Below are 22339 nucleotides of genomic sequence, written 5' to 3'. Positions count from 1 at the left end.
AGCAAGAAAACAAGTCTCCAATAGCAAAATTTAACTTTGGCTTATCACAATCTTTTGTTCCTTGTATCAAAACCACAGATGTAAGTTAGTCGAAATAAAGGAAACTTTACACTCATTTAACAAATTGTGAACGGTTTGACTAATCGGATTCGCTCATGCGCATAGACGTAAATAGACCTAACACTTCCATGTTAACTTTAAGGATAAAGAAAACCTTAAAAGTGTTTATATTTTACATTTGCAAGAAGTGAGAGGGTGAAAGAATGGTGAAAATGCAATGCAAAAACACGGAGGCATTCTAAGGGCTGTACGCGACAAACTTACGACAGACATCACGGTAAACGGCCCTAAGGCACCAATATTGAAAATTTTTAAGGAGCTGCACACAGATTTTTTTCTCAGTAATTCTAAATTTTTTAATTTTGTCGTTCTTTCCCTCAGTCTTAACCGTAAAAATTTTGTTTTTATTACGCCTCGATTTGAGAAAACTTCATTTATCCCAAAACAGTGACTTACAATATCGGCCAATGATAAACAGCTGACCTCTGACGTCACGCTTCAAGTGTCTTGTGACGAACGCTATTACTGAAACGAAAGTACTCCACTTCACTCTGCATGAAAACATCGTAGCGACTATTGTTTTATCTTTGGCAGATGATTATTGGAAAAACAGGAACATGAGAAGATGGGCGATTCCACGTAAAATTTTGAAGTGTTTATTCATTCTCCGAAATTAATATATCTTCGCAGAGCCTCAAACGTGACTAGCATTAAAATCTCCCAACAATGTTGATACTAAGCCAGGCATTTATGTGTTGAGAAATAACGAACTAATCACCGAGAAAAACATTGTTTTCGTTTGTTATCAAATTGTCGCTGTGCTGTGCTACGGCCTAATATTTTATTTTATTTGACTGAAGACTTTACAGACGTAAAACCACAACCACAGCAACATGAGCGCCATGTCTGCTAAAATTATAACGCTTTAGAAAATCAAGAAAGATAAAAATATATCAGAAACAGAAAAAGTGTAAGTTCTGTGCAAGAAGACAGCGAAACGAAACGTTTCTCTTGAATTTTCCTTTCTCTTTGCAATGCAGCTATTAGTTTTTAATCTAGACTAAAAATATTGATTGCCTGTATGCATGTGACCACAGTTATTGCCTTTTTTTGGTGTCTGCGTTTTGGCGTTAAGTTATTAAGACTATTAAGTGCTTCATCATGCGTTACATACACAACAGCATTTCAGGAAGATCGAATCTATATTCAAACGTGAGAACATTCTTTCATGACCGGAGCCTTAACCTCAAAGGGAAAACTGGGGGCTTAAGGGTGGATAACTGGACAATTAGTAATGCCACTAACTAAGACACAAAAATCACGTACAAAACTCAAACGCATTCATTGTAATTTAAATTACCATTTCTTATTACAGAGCCCATAAAAAGATTTTAAATAAAGTTGTTTTCAACTTTCTTGTTCGATCTTTCAACACGTCGCTCGCTTTCAATACCACTTTTGACTGAGTAATCTAACTTTTATTTTATTTGTGAATGTTGTGTTGATATGAATTACGCTCTCTATATTGAACGTCGGAGCGAGAAGCCTCTAGTAAGAGCTAACTCTTAAGTCGTTTGTCCACAGCTAACAAAATGAAAATTCTTGTACTCTTATGTCAACAAGAAAGCGAGTAGCGATAAATTTTACGGTTATTAGCCAATACGAAAGAGCGACCGCCGAAAAGAAAAAGGCGCTACGTTTATTTTAGATGAACCTTTTTTCAAGGGTAATACATGAATTTTTTTTCTGTCTTACGATGTAACATGAATTTTTTTCACAATATTCCTAGTTTATTATGATGTTTATTTATAAAACAAAGACTGATTCCTTCGTGAAGTTTTATTCAAAACATGTCTATTTTATCGCAATGGATCGGTACACAAAGGGTGCATGTTTTTAGCTACCCCTAGCTGACACTCCGAAAGACGCGGTAGCGAAAGAAAAGCACTGCTAAACAGAAAGTAACGAACATTGTGACTTGCGGAACTTTATGGTAACAAGTGGATTGATCATTTCTTTTTATTTTACAGTTGTATTTAGTTATTCAGTGAGATTGCCGCATTTTTAATCCTGACCGCCGGTTAAAAAGACTATGTCATGGGGATTTCGCAGATTTTTGGTCTAAACTGTTCTGATATAAGTTGTAGGCGACTTTACCTATGAAACCCATTATCTTTGAGCATTTTACTGAAGATATAACATTTATTTGGGGGATAGAAATCAAACTTCGGCTTATAAATATCGATTTTTAAGGCGCGCGGAAACAACTTGAAAACGTTCGCTAACGTTTTCAAATTGCAATCCATTTTCATCTGAGCCATCCGCAGCCAAACGCGCTTTTAAACAGTTTTAGTGCTCTAAAATAGCAATTTTTAATGAAAACGGACCATTATTTTCGAGTTTTCTACGACACAAATATAAATTTTGGCTGTTCAAAAATCTGTTAAAATCCGTGACAGTCTTTTTAACGCTCCAGTGAAGTCACGCACAAAGTGTCCTGAAGCCGACATTCCTTCCGCGTTTTAAGGTTTCCTCGCGTGTCCACTCGTTTCCCAGGAAACGAGGTGGTATATGATCTATATAAGGTGGTATATGAGCTAAATGAGGCGTAGCCAACAGCAAGTTTATTTAGTCATCTCTTGATCTGCTTGGACTCCACTGGTAGCGCTGATAGTCTCACCTACTTAGCGAAGTTATCCAAGTCGAACAAGAAAGGACAAGAAGAGGTAAACTTTTATAACAATACAAATAAGGAGCCTTAATAACTTCGAATAAATATTTAGGCTACTAATATTTTTAACTGCGGTTGCACTTGAACAAGGAAAAATTTCCAAATCTGCTATCGCAAACAATTGTTTGGTTAACTTCATCAGAGATTATCTGTTTATACGGAAAATGTTGGCAAAAATCTTGAAAAAGGCTTAAAAAGTTCCGTTCGGCAGAATGACGTGCAACTGAGATAAAACTTACATTTTCGTCACAGCACGTTGAAGATAATCCGTCAATTGGTCTGAATACGACAAAGATTCGACCCTTTCTTAGAAACAACTAAAACAAACCCTTTCGCTGATGCGGAATTGACGCGTTACTGAGAAATTATATTTTCGTCAGAGATGCAAAACTTGCTTCTTCGAGCTTGAAAAATGTTCCTCGATCAACCAAAATTTTAGGCATAATTCGTGAAAATTTAGGCATGAAAACAGTTTCGTTAATGCAGAATTGACGCATAACTGAGAAAATATATTTTCGTCAGCGAGGTAATACTTGACATGCTTGAAAATCTTGCTTCTTCGAGCTTGAAAAAAGGTTTTCGATCAACCAAAATTTTAGGCATGATTCGTGAAAATTTTGGGCATGAAAACAGTTTCGCTGCTGTGCAATTGACGCATTAATGAGAAATTTTATTTTCGTCAGGGATGCAAAACTTACAATTCTTGCTTCTTCGAGCTTGAAAAATGTTCTTTGATCAACCAAAATTTTGGGCAAGATTCGTGAAAATTTTGTGCATGATTCGTTTTGTTTTTTCAGTGTGGAATTGTCACTAGGTTGTGACGCACAACTGGTGTGATAAATCAAATTCTCAAGTGTGTCGTTTCCTCGAGATTTCAAATAAATGGTGCGTGATGTGTTGAAAAAGTTCCGTAAGCTTAATTTTAAGTGTCCTGTGACGCGCGAGCTACGTGGTAAGGCTGTGGTCGTAGCTTTCTCGGAATCGTACGTGAGTACTGGTATAAGGAAGCGTACACAGACAACCTGTTCACTGAACAATTCTCGCACTTAGCTTTTACTTCCGCGTACTTACACGTTTTTCATGAAGCTAGCTTATTTTACAATAGACGAAATTCTAAGAAAAGAACGTGAGGCGTGAAATGCAAGAGTCTGTTCGTGATCTGTGATCAGGAACGTGATACGCGATTTAGGTTTCTCTTTGAAACCCTGTTCTCAATACAGCATAGATGGCATAATTTTTGAAAGAATAATCGGTAATAATCACGTTATCATCCCTAAGTCATGCAGAATTGAGGTGACCCGTTGAATGACTTTGAGTGCAAAGCTGCAGGACACCAGGTTCCATATAAAAAAAGTTTGAGCATTTTGAAATGGTTTCATTTTAAGAGAATTAATTAATATGTAATTCCTTAGTGGCTGAATTTGACCTCCAACTGATAAAAACCCTCTTACTCTGAGATTTCGAGATTTGAATATACTTCCTGAATACCTAATCAAACACGCTGAAACGTTGCAGTTGTACAAATTTATTTCGACTCGCCTTTCTTATTTCTGGGAATAGATTTAGTAAAAGGGAAAGTTTCTCAGCACGTCCGTTTATTCTGGAGTGTGATTGGTTCAAGTGATCTCCGTAACAGCTCTTTGACCAAGTATCTAAGCTTATACGCAGGCAGTTTTCTTTTTTATGACGCACATTAAATAGTATTAGTGGTAATCTTTTCATCCTCGAGTGTTCTCAAGTTGAAAATTGATGAAAAATGCCAAATTCCCTTTTGTAAAATATTGAAGACTAAACAACGCCACATGAACACACTGCTCAATAGCTATCATTTGAATGGTCGCACACAAGGGTTTCATCCACAGACTTGAAAATTAGAACCGCCTTGTCATCATCCCTGGCCGCCCCCCCCCCCCACAGTACAGCATAACAAACAGTACCACATGAACGTACTGCTCGGTAGCTTTCATTTGAATGGTCACACATTAGGATTTCATTCAAAGATTTAATCTTGTAATCCACAGAAATACTTTTTGTTTAGTTCCGTTTATTTGTTTCCCTTGCAACAAATACATGGAAGGTCAAGACGATAAAGTTTGTAGTGATCTTAACGTCTTTGTATTTAAACTGACGAGTTGGGTATTCTAAAACGCGTATTTTAACTTTTTATGCATGGTTGTTGTTCTCTTGTTGTTTTGAAACGAGCAATGGTGATCACAAGACTCGCTCGGATGGGCGTGACCATGTGACCATGTGATTGACAGGTGTCAATAACTTGGCAAGATTTGCATAACAACTGGGTTCAAAAGCTGACAATGTTGAATTATGTATTGTTCTCTAAGGAATTGTTTCTATATCTTTCTGAAACTAATTCATTCCTACATGCTAAGATATTTTACTTAATATTTGATGAAATGATCCTTCGAGAGATATCACGTCGTCTGAAAAACTGGGCAATAAACAAGCGGAGCTAAATGGGTGTGTCATTCTTCGGACAAAACCACAAGAGCATTCTTATCATTTTTCCGCTTGTTTTTCAGAGGTGTCATTTGTGAATTTCCAAGAAACAGAAGAACATCCTTGACGGATATATAAAGCGTTGAGGTATCGTCTTGGCTTATTCATCGCTCAGTGTTCACGGAAGACAAGACTTCGCTTTTAGTACGGAGCAACAAGCAACGCCTTATCACAGTCAAATTGAAGAGAGAAAAGGGAGAGAGGTGAGATTAAACACTAGGTGTATCCATTTTATGAGGTTTTCTTTTTGATAAGCCATCTCAATTTTTTTGTAGAGAACTTCAGTCGTACTTTTGTTAAGATAACGATGGCGCATTTTCTCTTGATTTCTACGCTTACGGACATCGAGCGAACGACACGGAACTAAAACAACGTTTCTAACAAGGGTTTAAATTGTAGTGATGAGTTGTTTGTGAATTTTGATAAAACGAACACATTATTTGATAAAATGAACATTCATTACAGAGACAAGGTTTTTGATCTACATGGTGAACAAAGCGAAAGTGATTTCCTACGCACAGTCTTTTAGTTTTATTTTTCTCGTAAACTTCAATGACATGTCTGGTTTGTATATAGAGCTGACAATGCGGAACTGAAACATCATTTGGAACAAGGTTTTGAAGAGGGACGATGACCTGTTTTCTGAACTGATAAAGGGAACGTCATCAGAAGACAAAGCCCTCGATCTTCGCGCGCAGGGTGAACAAAACGAAAGCAATCTCCGGCGTTCATCTTTAAAGTTTTTGCTCGTAATCACCGATGTCATTACCTCGCAGGCAAGAAGTTCCTAAATACGTAGTGAAAAGAGTCGAAGCTAGCTGAAAAATATACAATTTTGATCAAGGTTTTTATCGTTAATTCTGGGTTTGGAATGCATATTGGAATCTCGTCTCATCTTTCGATTTCTCCTTCGCGTGAACTTGTTATCCAGCCAGACTTCGCACAGCAGACCGTTAAAAACAACAGTTACAGGGATAAAGATTTTACATACATAAAAACTTTGTTGTTAGCTTTTCTTTTAGGAAACAATTTTCGATAACGTAGCGTGATGGAAATTTTGGCTCCGCTGCCAAAAACGGCACAACCCCCAAACAAAGTTTCTCTTCTCAAACCTTCTTACACAAATGAAACGTTCAAATGTACAACTTTGCTTTTTATGCCATTTTAATCGCAAATCAAGTTAGATTGAAAAGATTCTATTGTACTATATGTTTCCTTTTTCACTGGATCAATTTGAAATTGTTAAATTTCTTTTAAAGGGTGGAGGCTTTGATCGGCTTTGAAATTTGTAATGTAACACCTTAAAATTTAGTGGAGAAAGTTGAGATGCAAGAATATGGATTGAAAAACAAAAGCAGCGACAATTTATTTCTTGTCTTACCTAGCACGTGATCACTAGTATCTGCCAAAGAAACAAAAGCTGCAGTAAATAGCGCTCAATATCCCCTTTCGTAATGTTTTCGGTTTTGCGGCCCATGCGCCGAAATAAGCGTATTATCGATAATTAGATTAACAGCTTTGAATTGCGCACGTTGTTGTCGACTTGGATTGTGGTCTTCGGAAGTGGCAGAACATATAACTTTGCGGTGTCCAAGTTTTTACCACGGATGTAGAATTTTAGGATTTGATTCGCGATGGAAGTAAACATGACGTACCCTATTGTGACATGGCTCCTGACAAAAGGGAATTTTGAAACAGCTTTTTAAAAGGAAGAATCCTGAAAATTAAACGTTGCAAAGTCTTGTTTTCACATTTTGACACTTTTAGAAGCTAATAACCTCTTGTAAGACATCTTTAAATCGCGAAATTGTTTTTGTCCTGACACAAAAGAGGTTTTACAGTCTACCGTAATTTTTTCAAGTTTTGAAATCAGTATTCGCAAATAGGTAAACCGCAAAAGCAAGTTTGTTGTAAAAGACTTTAAGTTAATTAATGAAAAACGGGAATTTAGTGTTGTCACAAGCGAGGAACAAAATGCCACATCAAAATCTCCTATTCAAGACTGCATAACTCACATTTGATAGGCCAACGTCGCAATGTTTCAGGTCTTCTATTACATGCTCATCCGAACGACAAATACCTCTATCATATCATTCGATTTTCTCAGTAGCAATCACAGCAAAGTTGTTCTACTACATTATACGATATTTCTTATCCTCTTGCATTTCATCGTTATACGCTGACACTTTGTTTTCCTTTCGAACTGGTTAACTGTTTTAGCTTCCACGAAAGTGCAGCGAAATTTACTTCCCTGTATGTTACAAGGATGTATGAATTGCGGTCAGTAAGTGTATTCCGGGATTGCCTCTTATGACGAACTAGCAAGTCACGTTTAACAAACTAGCGAAACTAAATTAAACATGATACATCACCCTCGCTGACGCATGTTTTCCTAGAATTGCAAATGTTCCTTTTTTGTCACTTTTGCTGTCGCTCTTAAAAGGTCTTGTCAGTTTCAGGTCACTCTGTTTTAGCCTAAGGGGTTAAGCGGCCGGAACATTTATCCATGACTATTCGTTATTAAAAAAATCTTTTTAACATTGTTCGTCCTTTCCTGGGCCGGCTATTCCGGGTTACTTTTAAGTATCCAATATTTATTTTCGAGTCATTGCTGATTACTTATTTCTCCGAGATGTGTTTATTAATCCGGCTTGCTTAAAAAATTGAAACATTCAGCTTTTTTACGATTTCGGGCCGGTATTCTATATTTCACTATTCCGTTTCAATTTCTGGTGGAGTTTTGGGCGATTCTGGTCTATAAAATCGAAAATCGAATGATCCTTTTAACAATGACATCTTGAAAACGATACGAAAACGCTAGGAAGCCCAAAGGAAGAACGTAGTGTCATTATGGAACAAAGGATTGCGTGAACTGAAATAGACCCCGACAAGAAACGTTTAGGTCAACAATTACTGAGAAATTGGTCTCCTATGCCAGTTTGTTATGTAGCTGTGAACATTTTTATTTTTAAATTTACACTGTGTAGAAATTGCCAAGTCTGGAACTCACAATCAAATGAAAAAGTAAGAATCGCCAAGGCATGCCGGAAAATGTCATTCGGTTTAATGCGTTAGCAACGATGTAATTAGTATAACATAACGTCATCTATCAGCTGACGGGCGGGTCAATCACTTAGCTGACCTTAATATGTAGTTAAACGTCTTTGCGGTATATTTAAACTGATGACGAACGTGTTTGAACCTAAAAGAAAATTGTTCGTTTTAAATGCAACTGTTTAAAAGGACAACAGATTTTCTACATCTCAACTGAGGAAAATGTTCTTACACCTGTAGATACTTTCTAAAAAAAAACTTGCCGCCAAGGCTTTAATCGGCCGTAATGGAGACCTGCCCTCATACAGTAAAAATATAAAATTATAAATTAAGTAAAACCGCAAAAGGTATTTTCGTTTGAAATTCGTGTTCATGGGTAGCTATAAAATGTGTTGAGTTCAATATAAACCTGTGTGTAAATGGGTCAATATAAATAGGAAGTATAAAAATAACAACGTTCTGTGCGCCAAAAAAGGAATTGATTGGAAAAGAAAACTGCTATTATTATTTATAACTATTCGCTCGATTGGCAAGAACAATATCTCAAGAGCGAGCTTTGCAAACGAGTGAGATATTGATCTTGCCACGCGAAAATAAACTCCATATTTTAGAGAGTATATGCACAACAAACACACTTGTTGCTATCAATTTGTTTTAAACTGAAAATCATCTCAACGTAGATCCATCTCTTCTTTTGTTGGCGTTATATAATGTAAGTATAATTATTCACCCGTACAACATTATTAGAGCGTCAAGACGGTTAGTGACTAAGACTTTACGTCTAAAAAACTCGCCGGTTATGTTCTCGTCTGACAGCGGCTCCGCGGCGTTAGGTCGGTTCCAGCCTTCTCCCGCCCTGGTCGGTTTCCTTGCCGAAAGATTTCAACTGTTTATTTTTCCTTCGAAATGTTCTAAACCTCAAAAAACTCTGACGGACAAAAAAGAAGGATGTGTATTTTTTTTGGAAGTAAGAGATCAATGTTTTAATAAAGGCATATTCGCTGTTATTTTCTTTCATACTAGCGCAAATTTCTTGATTATTAATTGATGCAATTACTTAAGCTTCGGCCATTAACACTTTACCCGGGCAAATCAGAGAATTATTGAATATTTATACGCATGTTTTGTTTTCAGAACTGAAAGTAAAAGTTCAAGATGAAGATTCATGGATATGAAATTGGTAGCGGAGAAGGTTTTCCGGAAATCGATAATGCGGCGCTCACTAAAGACGGTGAGTTCGTCGAGGTCATAGAGACGATTGGACTCAATCCTGTCAAGGAAAAAAGCCAGGAACAGAGAGGTATTAACGTAACAAAAAAATGGACAAAAAAAATCTATGTTCACTTAACACTGTAATGAACCAATCGGAACCTGCAACCTGCGCAGCCGACACTAAGCGCGGGAAAAATCGAGAACCCAATTCACGGCTGGTTTCGTTTTGCACCTGATTGGCTGAGAAAACAACATCCTTGTTCTGATTGGTTATAAAAGGTTGCTTGAACATTTTGAACTAAGAGTAAAGCAAATGTAGAGCAAAGCAAACAAAGATCGCTTTTAACAGCCAAACGAAAATAGACCTTTTGCAGCGTACTTGTTATTCTTGTGTGTTCATGCAAATTGCCCTCCAAGCCTCGTTAGCATGTGCAAATAAAAGAACCAAGAGGATTTGAACCTGCAGCGAAGCTTGGAGGGCAATTTGCATGAACACACAAGGATAACATATAGGCTCGCAAAGGCCTAATGCTCTATGTGCTAGGAGTGCATAGGTATCATAGCAAATGAGAGAGATTAAAGATTGTAGGCTTACTGAGTGGCAAAATAATTAATTAAAGCTTCGTTAACAGGGGGTATCAAGGGAAAAGTAGGCAGGGCCGTAACCAGCAAGAAGCAAGACGAGGCACTTGCCTCGTCTAGATTTTATCCCAAATTAAAGCTTCTATTAACTTCCAGTTGAACAAGAATTATTTTTCGCAAGAAATAACTTATGAAAAATGTTGAAAACGCGTTTCAGGGCTTCTAGACTTCCCCCAAATTTTTTTTGGGAGTATGCCCCTAGACCACCCTAGCAAGATATTGCCTCGTCTATGCTAAAAGTCTGGCTACGCCCTGAAAGTGGGAGATTGCTCACATGTCAGATTGAACTGAATGACAGCTTCTGAGAACTGTTCCCTTATCGATATTGTTTCAAGACCGTTGGCTCAGTTTTGGACGTATTGTCTTTTTTTAATTAGTCTGTCCAGTAACTCTGGCAACCCAAGGGAAATGTCCGTTCAGTGGTGCGACTGGAAACTTTGAAATGAGGCCCCAAGAACCAAGGTATCTGAGGCTGAAGAATTGGGTGGAAAGTTCGCAAGCAGTGGATACTTTGCATCAAAAAGCATACAACGTAAGTGAGATTTTTTAGCCTGTTTATTACTCTAGTGACACAGATGATTCTTTGGTAATCTTCGGAAGGCTTCGGGTCAGAAATTTTTTCACCGATAACCGGGTCAATTTCAGAATCTTTGAAAGTTTTCGTGCAAGTCTGATGAAGTTTTAAACATGTTTTCGTGTCTAACGTGGTACTGTTTAGACGAAAAAAACCTGCTGTTTTCTGAGGATGAGCACTAGAAGAAATACTGTTTTTATTTTTCAACTTACCAACTCTTGTTTCCTCGTTAGCCTCTTCACTGCACCAATGGCCGCTGCACAGGATCAGTTATGTACCCATATGGAGGAGAAATCCCTACACCGAGGGCTTATGGGATACCAAGGCCTGAAGACGAGGTCAAGGTTCATGCCCAGGACTTTGTCCAGCAGTACTACTCCGCCATTAATCTGTGAGTACCAAATACCTAGTCGACTGACACTCGTTTTACTACAACAACCACTACAATCCTTTAGTCATGCTTTTTTAAGCACGAAAGCGATAAAAATTTTAGCCCGGTTTTCTGTTGCTTCTTGGCATTTGCAGTTGCGATAGTGACGAACACAAAAACAGGCTGGCCGAGGTCTTCAAGACAATCGAGGAGACTGGGAACTATGACTTGACAGAAAAGGAATTGATCTTTGCTGCCAAGACTGCGTGGAGAAATGCCCCAAGATGCATCGGGAGAATTCAGTGGAACAATCTACAGGTATTGTGTTATAAAAATCAGTACTCCAACTAACATCTTCACGGGTCATATAATTTAAGTATACTTTTATCTTCGTGTTGCTTGCAATTGTTGTAACCCAAGATATTTGGAATTACCAATGTAAGCCAGTGTTCTTAAAAGACCAAACAAAAAAGACCAAGAAAGCATGCCTAACATTTTAAAAAGGAAAGTAACCAGCAATAGATTGAAAAATCGATTCTGATGATCAGTTTTCGATATCTTGCGTTTCCTTCAATAATTATCATCGTGACCAGTTGATCGTAGCGGGATCAGTTACGTAGCAGCTCTTGTATGCTTGTCATTCTACTGGTCCTCAAGTGTAGCAGTTGCTATTGGTTTGGGGAGCCAGGAGCATTGTTCCTATTCTATTGTTCTCTCAAAGGGTAGCGAGCTATTTGTGTGAGATCTCCGCTGCCCGACTCAGCGGGATTTTTCTAGATTATGATTAGAATCGACTTTTGATCCACCTTCACCGTAAATCAATGATAATACGATAACGGTTTTAATTTTGACTTGCTATTTTGCTTGTAAAATGATGCTTTCAATTTATCTTATTGGTACTTAATTTCGTGGGTCTTTAATAAAGCGTTTCTCGCGCTTGTAAAAAAAATCGCGAAATTAAAGACCCGCGAATAAAAATCCTCGCGAAATTTAAACACGCGCAATTAAATATCCATATGGAAAATTTAAATCACAGAAAAAAATGATCAACGTGTAATAAAACCAACATATACAGGATATGTATCGGCAAAAACACAAATTATTTAAGGGTTTTACATGTAAGTTCCATTTTGTATCTTCTGTTGTGAAATAACGTTAATTTGCAAAGATTTTACACATGGAGTTGAGAATGTAGCTATCATCTTTATCTGAATTGCTAGATTCGTACAAATCCCTTAATATCTTTCGTGCTTGTTCCAGTTTATCTAAACATTTTAAAAAGTTCACACTTTTTGAAAATTAAAATAAAGTTGAGAACGCTCGAATTGGAAATTTAGTGCCCCTTTTTCATCTTGCCTATTGAAATCGCAAAATAAAACCCCGCGAAATACTGTCTTGCCAAAATCGCGAAATTAAGTACCAACAAGGTACGAGCTGAAAGCACATTTGCGCATGAAGATTTATCTAGTTAACTTACAATCCTGAAGTAGCACATAGCGTCTCTTTGGGCTTATACCTTGTAATAAATGGCGCTACCTCAGGGTCGATTTCCACACATTTACTGAACCCGATTTTCATCTTCCTCCATTCACTCGGAAAAACACTGGAGCATGAAAATGATGGGACTAAATCTTGGCTATTACCATACGAGATACTTACCTAGTATTCCTTACCAGGTATTCGACGCTCGCCACTGTACAACCGCAAAAGAAATGTTCGAGGCTCTCAAGATACATCTGGAGTACGCGACTAATGGTGGAAACTTGAGGTCTGTTATTACTGTTTTCCCGCAAAGAAAAGAACCAAACAAGGACTTCCGGGTATGGAACGCTCAACTGATCAGGTACGCTGGGTACGCACAGCCTGATGGGACAGTGATTGGCGATCCAGCGAATGTGGATTTCACCGAGGTAACTTTTTTTAATTTTTAATTACAACACAAAAGGTCTACTGAAAATTCACAGCGGTCAAACGCAAAAAATGACGTCACGTCAGTACGGTGAAAGAAAATTTTAAGCTGGGAAACTCAGTGGAGATCAATTATCACATTTTCCATCCATAAGCTGCGTATAAACCTTAACTTTCCACGGACAGCGTTAACTTTTGGTTTTAAAGCGAAAGCTTTCGGAAAATTTAAGACTTTGTATGGAGAATTTTGGCGCGAATTGCACAGGAACTGCGCATGCGCGCGGCGTTTGACCGCTGTGTGTACTTACAATAGGAAGGTAATTGCCGAGGTAACTGCTGATTTTCATCTGGCTACAAGCATGCAAGTATCTCTTTTTATCAGTCAATCTACAATCGTAGACTATAAACATGGTTAAAACGATTGCAAAAAAAAGACCTTTTTAGAGCAGTTCTACATAAACTTTGTAAAATCGATAAATAAATGTTTTATAGACTCTCCCTTTTTAATGTTCACCCTTCTTGGAACAATTTTTGCGTAACGGTTACTTGAAAGTTAACATGGAGATCAATGAGGGGGAAAGGGGGAATATTAGTAGCCATGCCAACACCTCTGTTCAATTCATGTTAAAACACAGTTTGCTATGGGTCTCGTCCTTTCTCTTTCTATGCCATTCAAAATTGAGTTTCCATTTGTCATGCCTGTACTTCTAATGCTCTCCCTCCACATTTTAGTCTTACGTTTCCATCTCTTCAGTCCTTCGTCCTCCGCTCTCCGTTCTTAGTTCTCAAAGTCCCATCTTTCCACGTATTTACTTGTTTCGTTGTGCCTGCTTATTGAATTGTGTTCTGTTTCTCAGATTTGTCAATCGCTGGGTTGGAAAGGCAAAGGTGGTAGCTTTGACGTTTTGCCCCTAGTGTTGCAAGCCAACGGTGAACCTCCCGAGATCTTTGACATTCCTGAAAACCTTGCTCTTCAAGTGAACATCAAGCACCCAAAGTAGGTGATATCGGTAACACACTTCTTATTCCTACTCAGTAGTCTTTAGGAGACTAAATCATCACTTGTACATGGCGTTATTCTAAGGGTATCTTGATGATATATTTCACCAGGTATCCTTGGTTTGAGAAACTGGGTTTGAAGTGGTACGCCCTGCCAGCGGTTTCCAACATGATGCTGGACGCGGGAGGACTGGAATTCACCGCTGCACCGTTCAATGGATGGTACGTTTAATACTGATTTCATACTATTTTTTTTTCATTCCTTCGATGACAGTTCCCTCCCTCTCCACCCCTGAAAAAACCTGTCCATGTTGTTGCACTTTCCTATTAAGGCGGGGGTAAACATGAATTTGAGTGAAATTTTAAGAGGTTTTAAGGAGGGATAAAAAAAGAAAAAAATTTGGAACACCACCAGACAGTTGACCCCTACGTAAGAGCACTCCAGGTTGTCAAGGGGACTGTCTGGTGTCCGTCTACCAATTTTAAACCTCAAATTCTAATTTTAAAATCACATTAAATCTCCAATACTTATTTCTCTAAATTTTTCTAATCCTTTGAGCAAAACACCTCCCAAAAATCCCTAAAAATCACCAAAAAATTTACAAAACACCGCAATACATAGGTTTATGTAGTGAGCAGAGAGTTTTTAAATTGCTTAAAACGCCTTCAGGTGTACCCCTTTCCCTTAACCAGTGTTTGAAGAGTGAAAGTAAAACGTGTGAAATTCAGACCCTTTTGACCTGCTGTATTGTCAGATTTCACTGTGAGTTATGTTTTTCCCTCTAATGATGAGATTGTCTAAGATTGTCTTGATGAACCACTAAATTCTCAGAACTATTTTTAATCGAAATATATAACAGCCAGTTAGGAGAATTCATTATTCAATCTTGGTACTGAAAGTGTTATACAACACGTTTCAGGTACATGGTAACAGAGATTGGAGCTCGCGATCTGGGAGATCAGCAGCGCTACAATATGTTGGAGGTGAGTGACTCTGGACTGTGTAACGCAGACGCTTTTCGTGACATGTTGTCACGCATGATCATGCAGAAAGAGACAGACAACGGGTGTGATAAATAGAGGATGATCTTCGCTTGGTGTGATTTTTTCTTCCTTTTAGAAATTTTAGTCGAGCTATAATCAAACCACTTCCAGCCTAGTGCTCACTAAACCTAACCCAAAGAAACAATTTCCTGCGAGAAAATAAATGAACTTCGAAGTAGACAAATCAAGATAGTTAAAAGCCCCCATATCATAGTGGGACACCTTAGGGCCAGGACCATCACTCAGTGTCTTCTTATGGGAGAAGGCCTATTGGAGGTTACAAATGTGCAGCGTCTGAGACCACGGGACCATGAATGAAGATCTCATTGCGGGAAGGTGTCCCCAAAAATGCTTGACTGTACATTCAAGTTACTCTACAATTACCTACTTTTTTATGGAAGATTTTCTATTACATCGACATGGACATATAATCAGCCATGAGAAAAAAAGATCAAAATTGACAATGTTTAACGAGTGTTACACATAACAGTCTTGCGACTGACAAACCTGTGGCCCCTTAGATTCCCGATCGAATTGGAACTTAGAAGTGATGGTTTTTGTGGAGGGAGGGAAACCGGAGAACCCGAAGAAGAACCCTGAAAGCAAGGCGAGAACTAACAACAAACTCAACCCACATATGACGTATGGTCCGTGATCCTAACCCGGCCACATTGGTGGGAGGCGAGCGCTCTCGCCACTGCGCTATGCCTGCTTCCCAATGAGCATGCAGTTATGAAGTAGCAGTTTTGTTCTTGTTCTGATTCCAATATTGTTGTTTTTAGGTAGTAGCCAAGAAGATGGGATTAGACACTAAGAGTAACGCATCCTTGTGGAAGGATTATGCAATGGTTGAAATAAACTATGCCGTCATGTACAGTTTTCAGGTAAAACTGATTTACTTTTGCCAAGCCCTTAACGTTTGTGTGCAAGCATACGCTTATAATTTTACACGCGGAAACACGAGAAATTTTGTAATACAGTGGAACCCCGATGTAACGATCCTCGATATAACGATATTCCCGACATAACGATGAATATTCTATGTCCCGGCAAAAGTTACAAGTAAAATCTATGGGACGGAACCCCGATATAACCATCTTCGATATAGCGATATCTTCCTGATATAACGATGAGAATTTAGCGGACCGAACGTAAAATCCTCCCGATAAAACGATATTATCAGTACACAGTTACATTTTATTTGCAAAACATCGAATTTCATGCAATAACATTACGGTAATCGAGTCATCTCTAACGTTTTTAAAAACAGCTTTGTACGATAATATACGAAAATGATACTGTGTTCTAAGCCTTCTTATAAAAATTATTCTCTTTATCCTCCTCCGCCCCCCCACCTCCTATCCTCCTCTAATACGCAGTAAAAAGTGCTTGTTAGGTTTACCCGATACAACGATATTTTCGGTTATTTTACAGCCATATCGTTATATCGGGAGTTTCGATATTATGATTCTTTGATATAACGATAACGATATAATTTTACTGCTCCCTTGGCATATCGTTATATCGGGGTTCCACTGTATTGAACATCTGATCACAGCGAAGATGTACGTAGTGAACATCCCCTGTTATGTCATAGTAATATTTCATTATATTTATTTCAGTAAAGACTGGCTTTTTCATATCATCGCTTGTCAGAACGTAGTCGTTTATTTGCCAAAATCGCACCAAATCTTTACAGGGTCCTCTCTCGAATTATCTATTCGTCCAGGGGGAAGTAGCAATACTTCTAGTCGCTTTTTGCAGTAGAAACCGTCGTTCCTATTTTATGAACTTCTTAGTGTTCCGAAGTTCTGTCATGTGTTGTATTTGTTTCCTCTGACCCAGTGGGTTGCAAGTGAACAGACTTTAACAAAACCTTAACTTTTCATGGGATAAAAATCATTTTCCTATGCTTTGTGGTTGCCGTTGCTTTGGGCACATGTTCGGCGAGACACTTATTTATCAGTGCTAATTGTTTCTTTAGGAAGCCGGTGTTACTCTCGCTGATCACCATTCAACCTCAGAATCATTCATAAAACATATGGGCAAGGAGGTTAGTACATTAACACACGTGATGCAATGTTGAAGTAGCAAAGAGTGTCTAAACTGCAACTAAGCCGGCGTATTATTCGCACTAGTTAGCATAACACAACCTGGTAGTGCCACACCAGTTAACATGTCATTTAAAAAAGATCGCAAGCAAGAAAACGTCTTTAATCGGCCATAGAAAGTTCTTAAGTGGTCTTCACACGACGAACTTATGGCCAACTCGTGTTGGCAAACTCAAGTTGGTGTGCGTGAACGACGCAACAACGGCAAACAAGTTGGCAAACTGTTGGCGACAAAACAGAACTTGTCTCTATTCTCGCCAACAGTTTGCCAACTGTTGTTGTGTCGTTCACACACGCCAACTTGAGTTTGCCAACATGAGTTTGCCAACTTTAGTTTGTGGTGCGAAGACCGCTTTACAGAGCCAAAATAGAAGAACAATGCAAGAATCGCTGATTGTGAAGTTCTGAATTTTCTTTAACAGGTCAAGATGCGGGGTGGCTGCCCAGCCGACTGGGTGTGGATTGTTCCTCCAATGTCTGGCAGTGCCACGCCTGTCTTTCACCAGGTGCGCTTGACAACGTCTCCTTTTTACTCTCATACATTGCCTTTAACGTTAGTTCTGGGAGTTTGGTGGTACAACAAGACACTATCTTTTTCTTGACGATATTACTTGTTCTCGTCACTTAACTGCTTGAAAACCGTACTGTTTTCATTGTAGTAGTTAGCCGCTGACATCCTGTTGTTAGAATTGTTTATGTGCAATAAATGCGATGGAAAGATTTTTATATTGCTGCAAGTCCTAGTGGCTCAGGAACGTCAAATTTCAAGTCGTTTATTACTTAATCTCATTCAAATCTCGCGGTGCGCGGTCCAATTCTACCTTCAAGGGGACGGCAATGTATTATCGGAAATCTCGTCAAAAACTCTAGCTGTCACGGTTAACACACAACGAAATTGGCTATCCTCAGCCTTGCACGGTCCTGTTGCGTTAGCTCTTTTGTGTCTAGTGGAAACGAACAATGAATTTGTGGCTCATAAAATTTTGTTCAATACTTTTATTTTTAACAGGAAATGTTGAACTACGTTTTGAAACCGAGCTACGAATACCAGGTAACATAGTGGTCACTGTTTCTCTGTATAGAATTTAGCAAATCATAGTTCAAACTTATAATGGATTTTTTTTTCATTTATAAACAGACAGATCCATGGAAGGTTTACAGTTTCACTGGAGAGCCCAAAAAGAAAACGCCCTTCAAAACTGTGGCCAAGTAAGTTCGTTGTGTTGAATTGTTACCTTGTGTTTTGTTAACATAGAGAAACAACTGCCATCTTTTTGACAAAACCTTGTAAAAACCTTTTAGTGCCTACGAATATTTATGTCCACTCGGAAAATTGACATCAGGTCACCTAGCAACCGCTTTGGCGGAAACAGTAAGCTCAGTTAACTTTTCGGAACTAATTTTTGACCGAAAATGGTACTTCATTTTCCAAGCGCCCTTGTCAATTCATTTTCAGTCTGTTTTAGCCCCTCAAATTGTGAGGAGCACAAGTAAAAGTTGGCGAAGGCAAGCGGAAAAAATAAGAAACGACTTGACTTCCCAACTCTCCGCTATTTTCTTTTTTGCAATCCCCCTTTGCTTGTTTTACACACATTTTCGAAGCCCGGATCAGACTTTACTTTGAGACGTAGACCAGAATCACCTCTGATTTGGCATCGGAGTCATAAATCAGTTCACAGTAGATTTGTTGTGTTCCCTTTGCAGGGCTGTGCGTTTTGCTGCTTTTCTCATGAGAAAGGTTTTGTCTAAACGCAAGAAGGCTACCATCCTGTTTGCTACAGAGACCGGTAGATCAGAAGGATTTGCTCGGAGTTTGGCCAAGCTCATGTCGCACGCCTTCGACGTTAAGGTTTGTTTCATATCGAACATTGGGTATAAGAATCCTCTTTCACATTGCTGACATGTTAAGACGGACTGTTAAAGTCAGGAACTCTTTAGTGTATGCATAAGTAAGGGTGTTCTCGACATATATTCGGCGTGCGTTAGGAAGCCCTCGCGCAAATATAAGATGATTGTCAAGAAAAAAAAACTTGAGCAGTGTTTTAGATTTCAAGCCAACAAAGACTGTCACTTTTTTTTTTATCTTCCTTCAGGCTTTGTGTATGGATGAATACGAGCATGCGCAGCTCACTCAAGAGACCCTGTTGTTTGTGGTCACGAGTACGTTTGGCAACGGAGAATCCCCGGAGAATGGGGCTAGCTTCTCTGGATTCTTACAAAAAATGAAAGAGAGCACTGAAACGAGTCCCTTGAAAAACCTCAGGTAAGCGGGGGAACCCTAAATACATGGTGACGGCATGATCAGTCGGTCCAAATACGGGTCTATGATTGGTCAATAAAACGTATTACGTTATGAGGGAAAAAGACCAATCAAGTTGTTTGATGTCACGAGAGCTGAAATTTTCCCGCAACATTCATTTAATACCAAAAATGATTATTTTTTCTGCAGGTATTCCGTATTTGCACTTGGTTCCAGGAACTACCCCACTTTCTGCGCTTTTGGTCATTACGTAGATGACCACTTGAGGGAGCTCGGAGGACAGTCAATTCTGACGATCGGGGAGGGGGATGAGTTGAATGGTCAGGACGAATCGTTCAGAGAGTGGGCTAAAAATGTCTTTAAGGTAATATTAATAACAAAAGCACCCTTTTAATTTGTACCTTGTACGAAGAGCGTTTAGCTTTACCTTAACCGATGCTACTTTTTAACATGGCTACGCTGCTAAAAGGAAAATGAAGCTTATTTTCGATTTGCGCTAAGTTTGTATTTAACCAGGTTCGTAACTGAATCTGTTCCAAACGTTTTATAGTTAATTTTGAAATATGAGTTAACTCCGGCAAATTGACACTCAAAAAACTGCAATTGCTATTACCCCTGTCGGGCGATCTACAATTGTCGTGAAACGTCTCTGACATTGTAAAGAGATGAGAGATCTTCTGCTAAGAAATCCGATTAGCCCTGGGACGACAACTCGAAATGCTAGTGAATGACTGTCTTACGTTAATTTTTTCCAAGGATTCACTCACAAAAAAAGAAAAAAAAACTGTCGAGACATTTGCTCCCCTCAATATACAGGCCTAATAGTAATCTAACTGAGCTGATGTTTGATTTCAGGCGGCCTGTGACTCGTTTGGTGTGAATGACGAAGTTGTAAGCAAAGTTGTAAGTGCGTCGTTGAAGAACATGTCTACCGGCTGGAGCCCAGGCCTCTACCGCTGGGTGGAAGAACGAAAAAAACCGTGGGACCTGTGTTCTAGTGAGTACATAGAGTTACGAAATAACAGTGCATATTTAATACAATACTCAATTGATAGTTTTTTGTGTGTTTCTTGTAGATCTCTCCAAGACTTACAACAAGACTGTCTGCCCTGCAAAGGTCAATTCAGTAACTGAACTTCAATCGAAGGATTCGGGGTATATATAATACAAACAACATTCTTTGCTTAAAATTTTTACGTAGAAGACTCTTTACACGTTTGACACATTAGACCCTACAATCTCGGATGAAACTGTTGAGACACTTTGCTAATTTCCACTATTTTTGCCGTACCACAGCTCGTTTTTTCCAGTCCCCCTCCCCCATTTCAATGTTGTCAATGTTGTCGTGTTTTGAAAACAAAGCCTGGTAAATTGCAAAACCCCATAAAACAACATTGCGTAGGGGGAGAGGGGAGTAACACATTTTTAACCAGCTTGCAAGTCAAGACGTTCGTGCATCTGTGAAATGCGTTTGTCTCAACTGTTTTCGTCCAAGATTGTAGAATAAGATCTCATCCAGTGTGTGATTATCTTTATCCTTTTTCTGTTTCCTTTTGCACTTTTGTCAGTCGTTCGACCATCTTGGTTGCCCTGGACACCGACCAAAGGAAAGAACTGTCCTTTGAACCAGGAGATCACCTGGCTGTATTTCCCGCCAACAAAGCCAGTCTAGTGCAGGACTTGATTGACATGATGCACGAGAAACCTGATCCAAACCGGCCAATCAGGGTTGAAGTCGCTCGTGAAGATCCAGGTAAAGACACAAAATCTTAATTTTTTTTAATTTGTCATTAAAACTAATTTATCAATACTAAAGCAGTTTTCACTTGAGTGTCGAAAGTAATTCGCGTTTGCTTTCGTTTTGCATTTCTACACTTAGGCTATGTTTTCACGGGACCGGTCCAGAACGGATCCGGTCCGATTTTCGGACCGGATAGGCCTTCTGTTTACACGGGACCGTTCTGGGCGGGCCCCCCTCCCGAAACGCGCCTCGAACCGGTCCGGAACGGATCCATAACCGGACCTGCAAAAAAGCAGGTCCAGTTTTGGATCCGTTCCGGACCGGTCCCAGAACGGTCCCGTGTAAACAGAAGCCGATCCGGCCCAGTCCGGTTCGGAACGGTTCCGGATCGGTCCCGTGTAAACGTAGCCTTAATGATTAGTTTAAAGAAACTCGCGCCACTTTCTTATCCAATCCGAAGTAAAACCAAAACCAGTGGTAACTCGCTCACACACTTCGTTTTCCCGCCCTTCGCTCCGGCTACTTGAATTCCTTACAAGTTTTGAAGATTGTCTGTGTCCTTTGTGATTGGCCAGAGTAATTACTTTGGTTTTGGTTTTACGACACTAATAAATCGGAAATCGCTCTAAAAGCAGTACACTTGTTTTTACAGCCAAGCCAGGTGGATCGAAAGTGTGGGAACCTTTCAACCGGCTTTCCGTGGCGTGCACTTTGAGGGACGCTTTGACAAGATACCTTGACATCACGAGTATTCCGACACCACAGATGCTCAGCTACCTGTCGAAGTTGGTACGTTTATTAGAAAACCTTGTCAATATTGATATTATTAAACCAACAGAAGGAATCCACAGAATTATTAGGTTCTAAGCTTAAAATATTAAATCCCTTTACATATTGCCATACTTCTTACAAAAAGGCGTTAGTAAGCTCCTTGCTCAGTCTTGAAACAGTAGGTCACTTTCGGCAAATCTTCTGGAAGATTTTCCATTTCTTATTGCCAATCGAAAAACAGCACAAGCATCCCGAAGTTGTCACGTCAACATCGCGTCATACATTTACGTCGTGTTGCTAGGCAACGTCTGTAATGATTATCGCGAGCTCATTCATTTGCCGTTAGAG

The 22339-nt window shown here is 39.1% G+C and overlaps 1 protein-coding gene across 2 annotated transcripts in view; it reads left to right on the top strand.

Moving 5' to 3' along the window:
• Positions 1-22339, top strand: part of LOC144647108 (nitric oxide synthase, inducible-like) — a 62632-nt gene that overhangs the window by 32117 nt on the left and 8176 nt on the right. The window contains exons 1-22 of one of the 2 annotated variants that reach the window (XM_078506862.1): positions 2663-2786; positions 5329-5508; positions 9494-9659; positions 10591-10745; positions 11021-11178; positions 11313-11475; positions 12834-13067; positions 13923-14062; positions 14176-14286; positions 14985-15048; positions 15891-15992; positions 17093-17161; positions 17642-17725; positions 18229-18270; positions 18358-18428; positions 18924-19068; positions 19313-19482; positions 19669-19843; positions 20335-20476; positions 20556-20634; positions 21048-21232; positions 21873-22009. In XM_078506862.1, coding sequence (XP_078362988.1) covers positions 9515-9659; positions 10591-10745; positions 11021-11178; positions 11313-11475; positions 12834-13067; positions 13923-14062; positions 14176-14286; positions 14985-15048; positions 15891-15992; positions 17093-17161; positions 17642-17725; positions 18229-18270; positions 18358-18428; positions 18924-19068; positions 19313-19482; positions 19669-19843; positions 20335-20476; positions 20556-20634; positions 21048-21232; positions 21873-22009 — 2571 coding nt within the window. In that variant the 5' untranslated portion in view covers positions 2663-2786; positions 5329-5508; positions 9494-9514. Of the gene's footprint in view, positions 1-2662; positions 2787-5328; positions 5509-9493; positions 9660-10590; positions 10746-11020; positions 11179-11312; positions 11476-12833; positions 13068-13922; positions 14063-14175; positions 14287-14984; positions 15049-15890; positions 15993-17092; positions 17162-17641; positions 17726-18228; positions 18271-18357; positions 18429-18923; positions 19069-19312; positions 19483-19668; positions 19844-20334; positions 20477-20555; positions 20635-21047; positions 21233-21872; positions 22010-22339 lie in introns of those variants that run through there. The other variant, XM_078506863.1, reaches the window with a different exon arrangement.

The sequence above is a fragment of the Oculina patagonica genome, chromosome 3 (assembly GCF_052425735.1).
Source record: "Oculina patagonica isolate OP01 chromosome 3, crgOcupat, whole genome shotgun sequence".
Classification (NCBI taxonomy): Eukaryota; Metazoa; Cnidaria; class Anthozoa; order Scleractinia; family Oculinidae; genus Oculina; species Oculina patagonica.
Note: the sequence above shows the minus strand (reverse complement) of the source record. Positions and strands in the feature narration are given on the sequence as shown.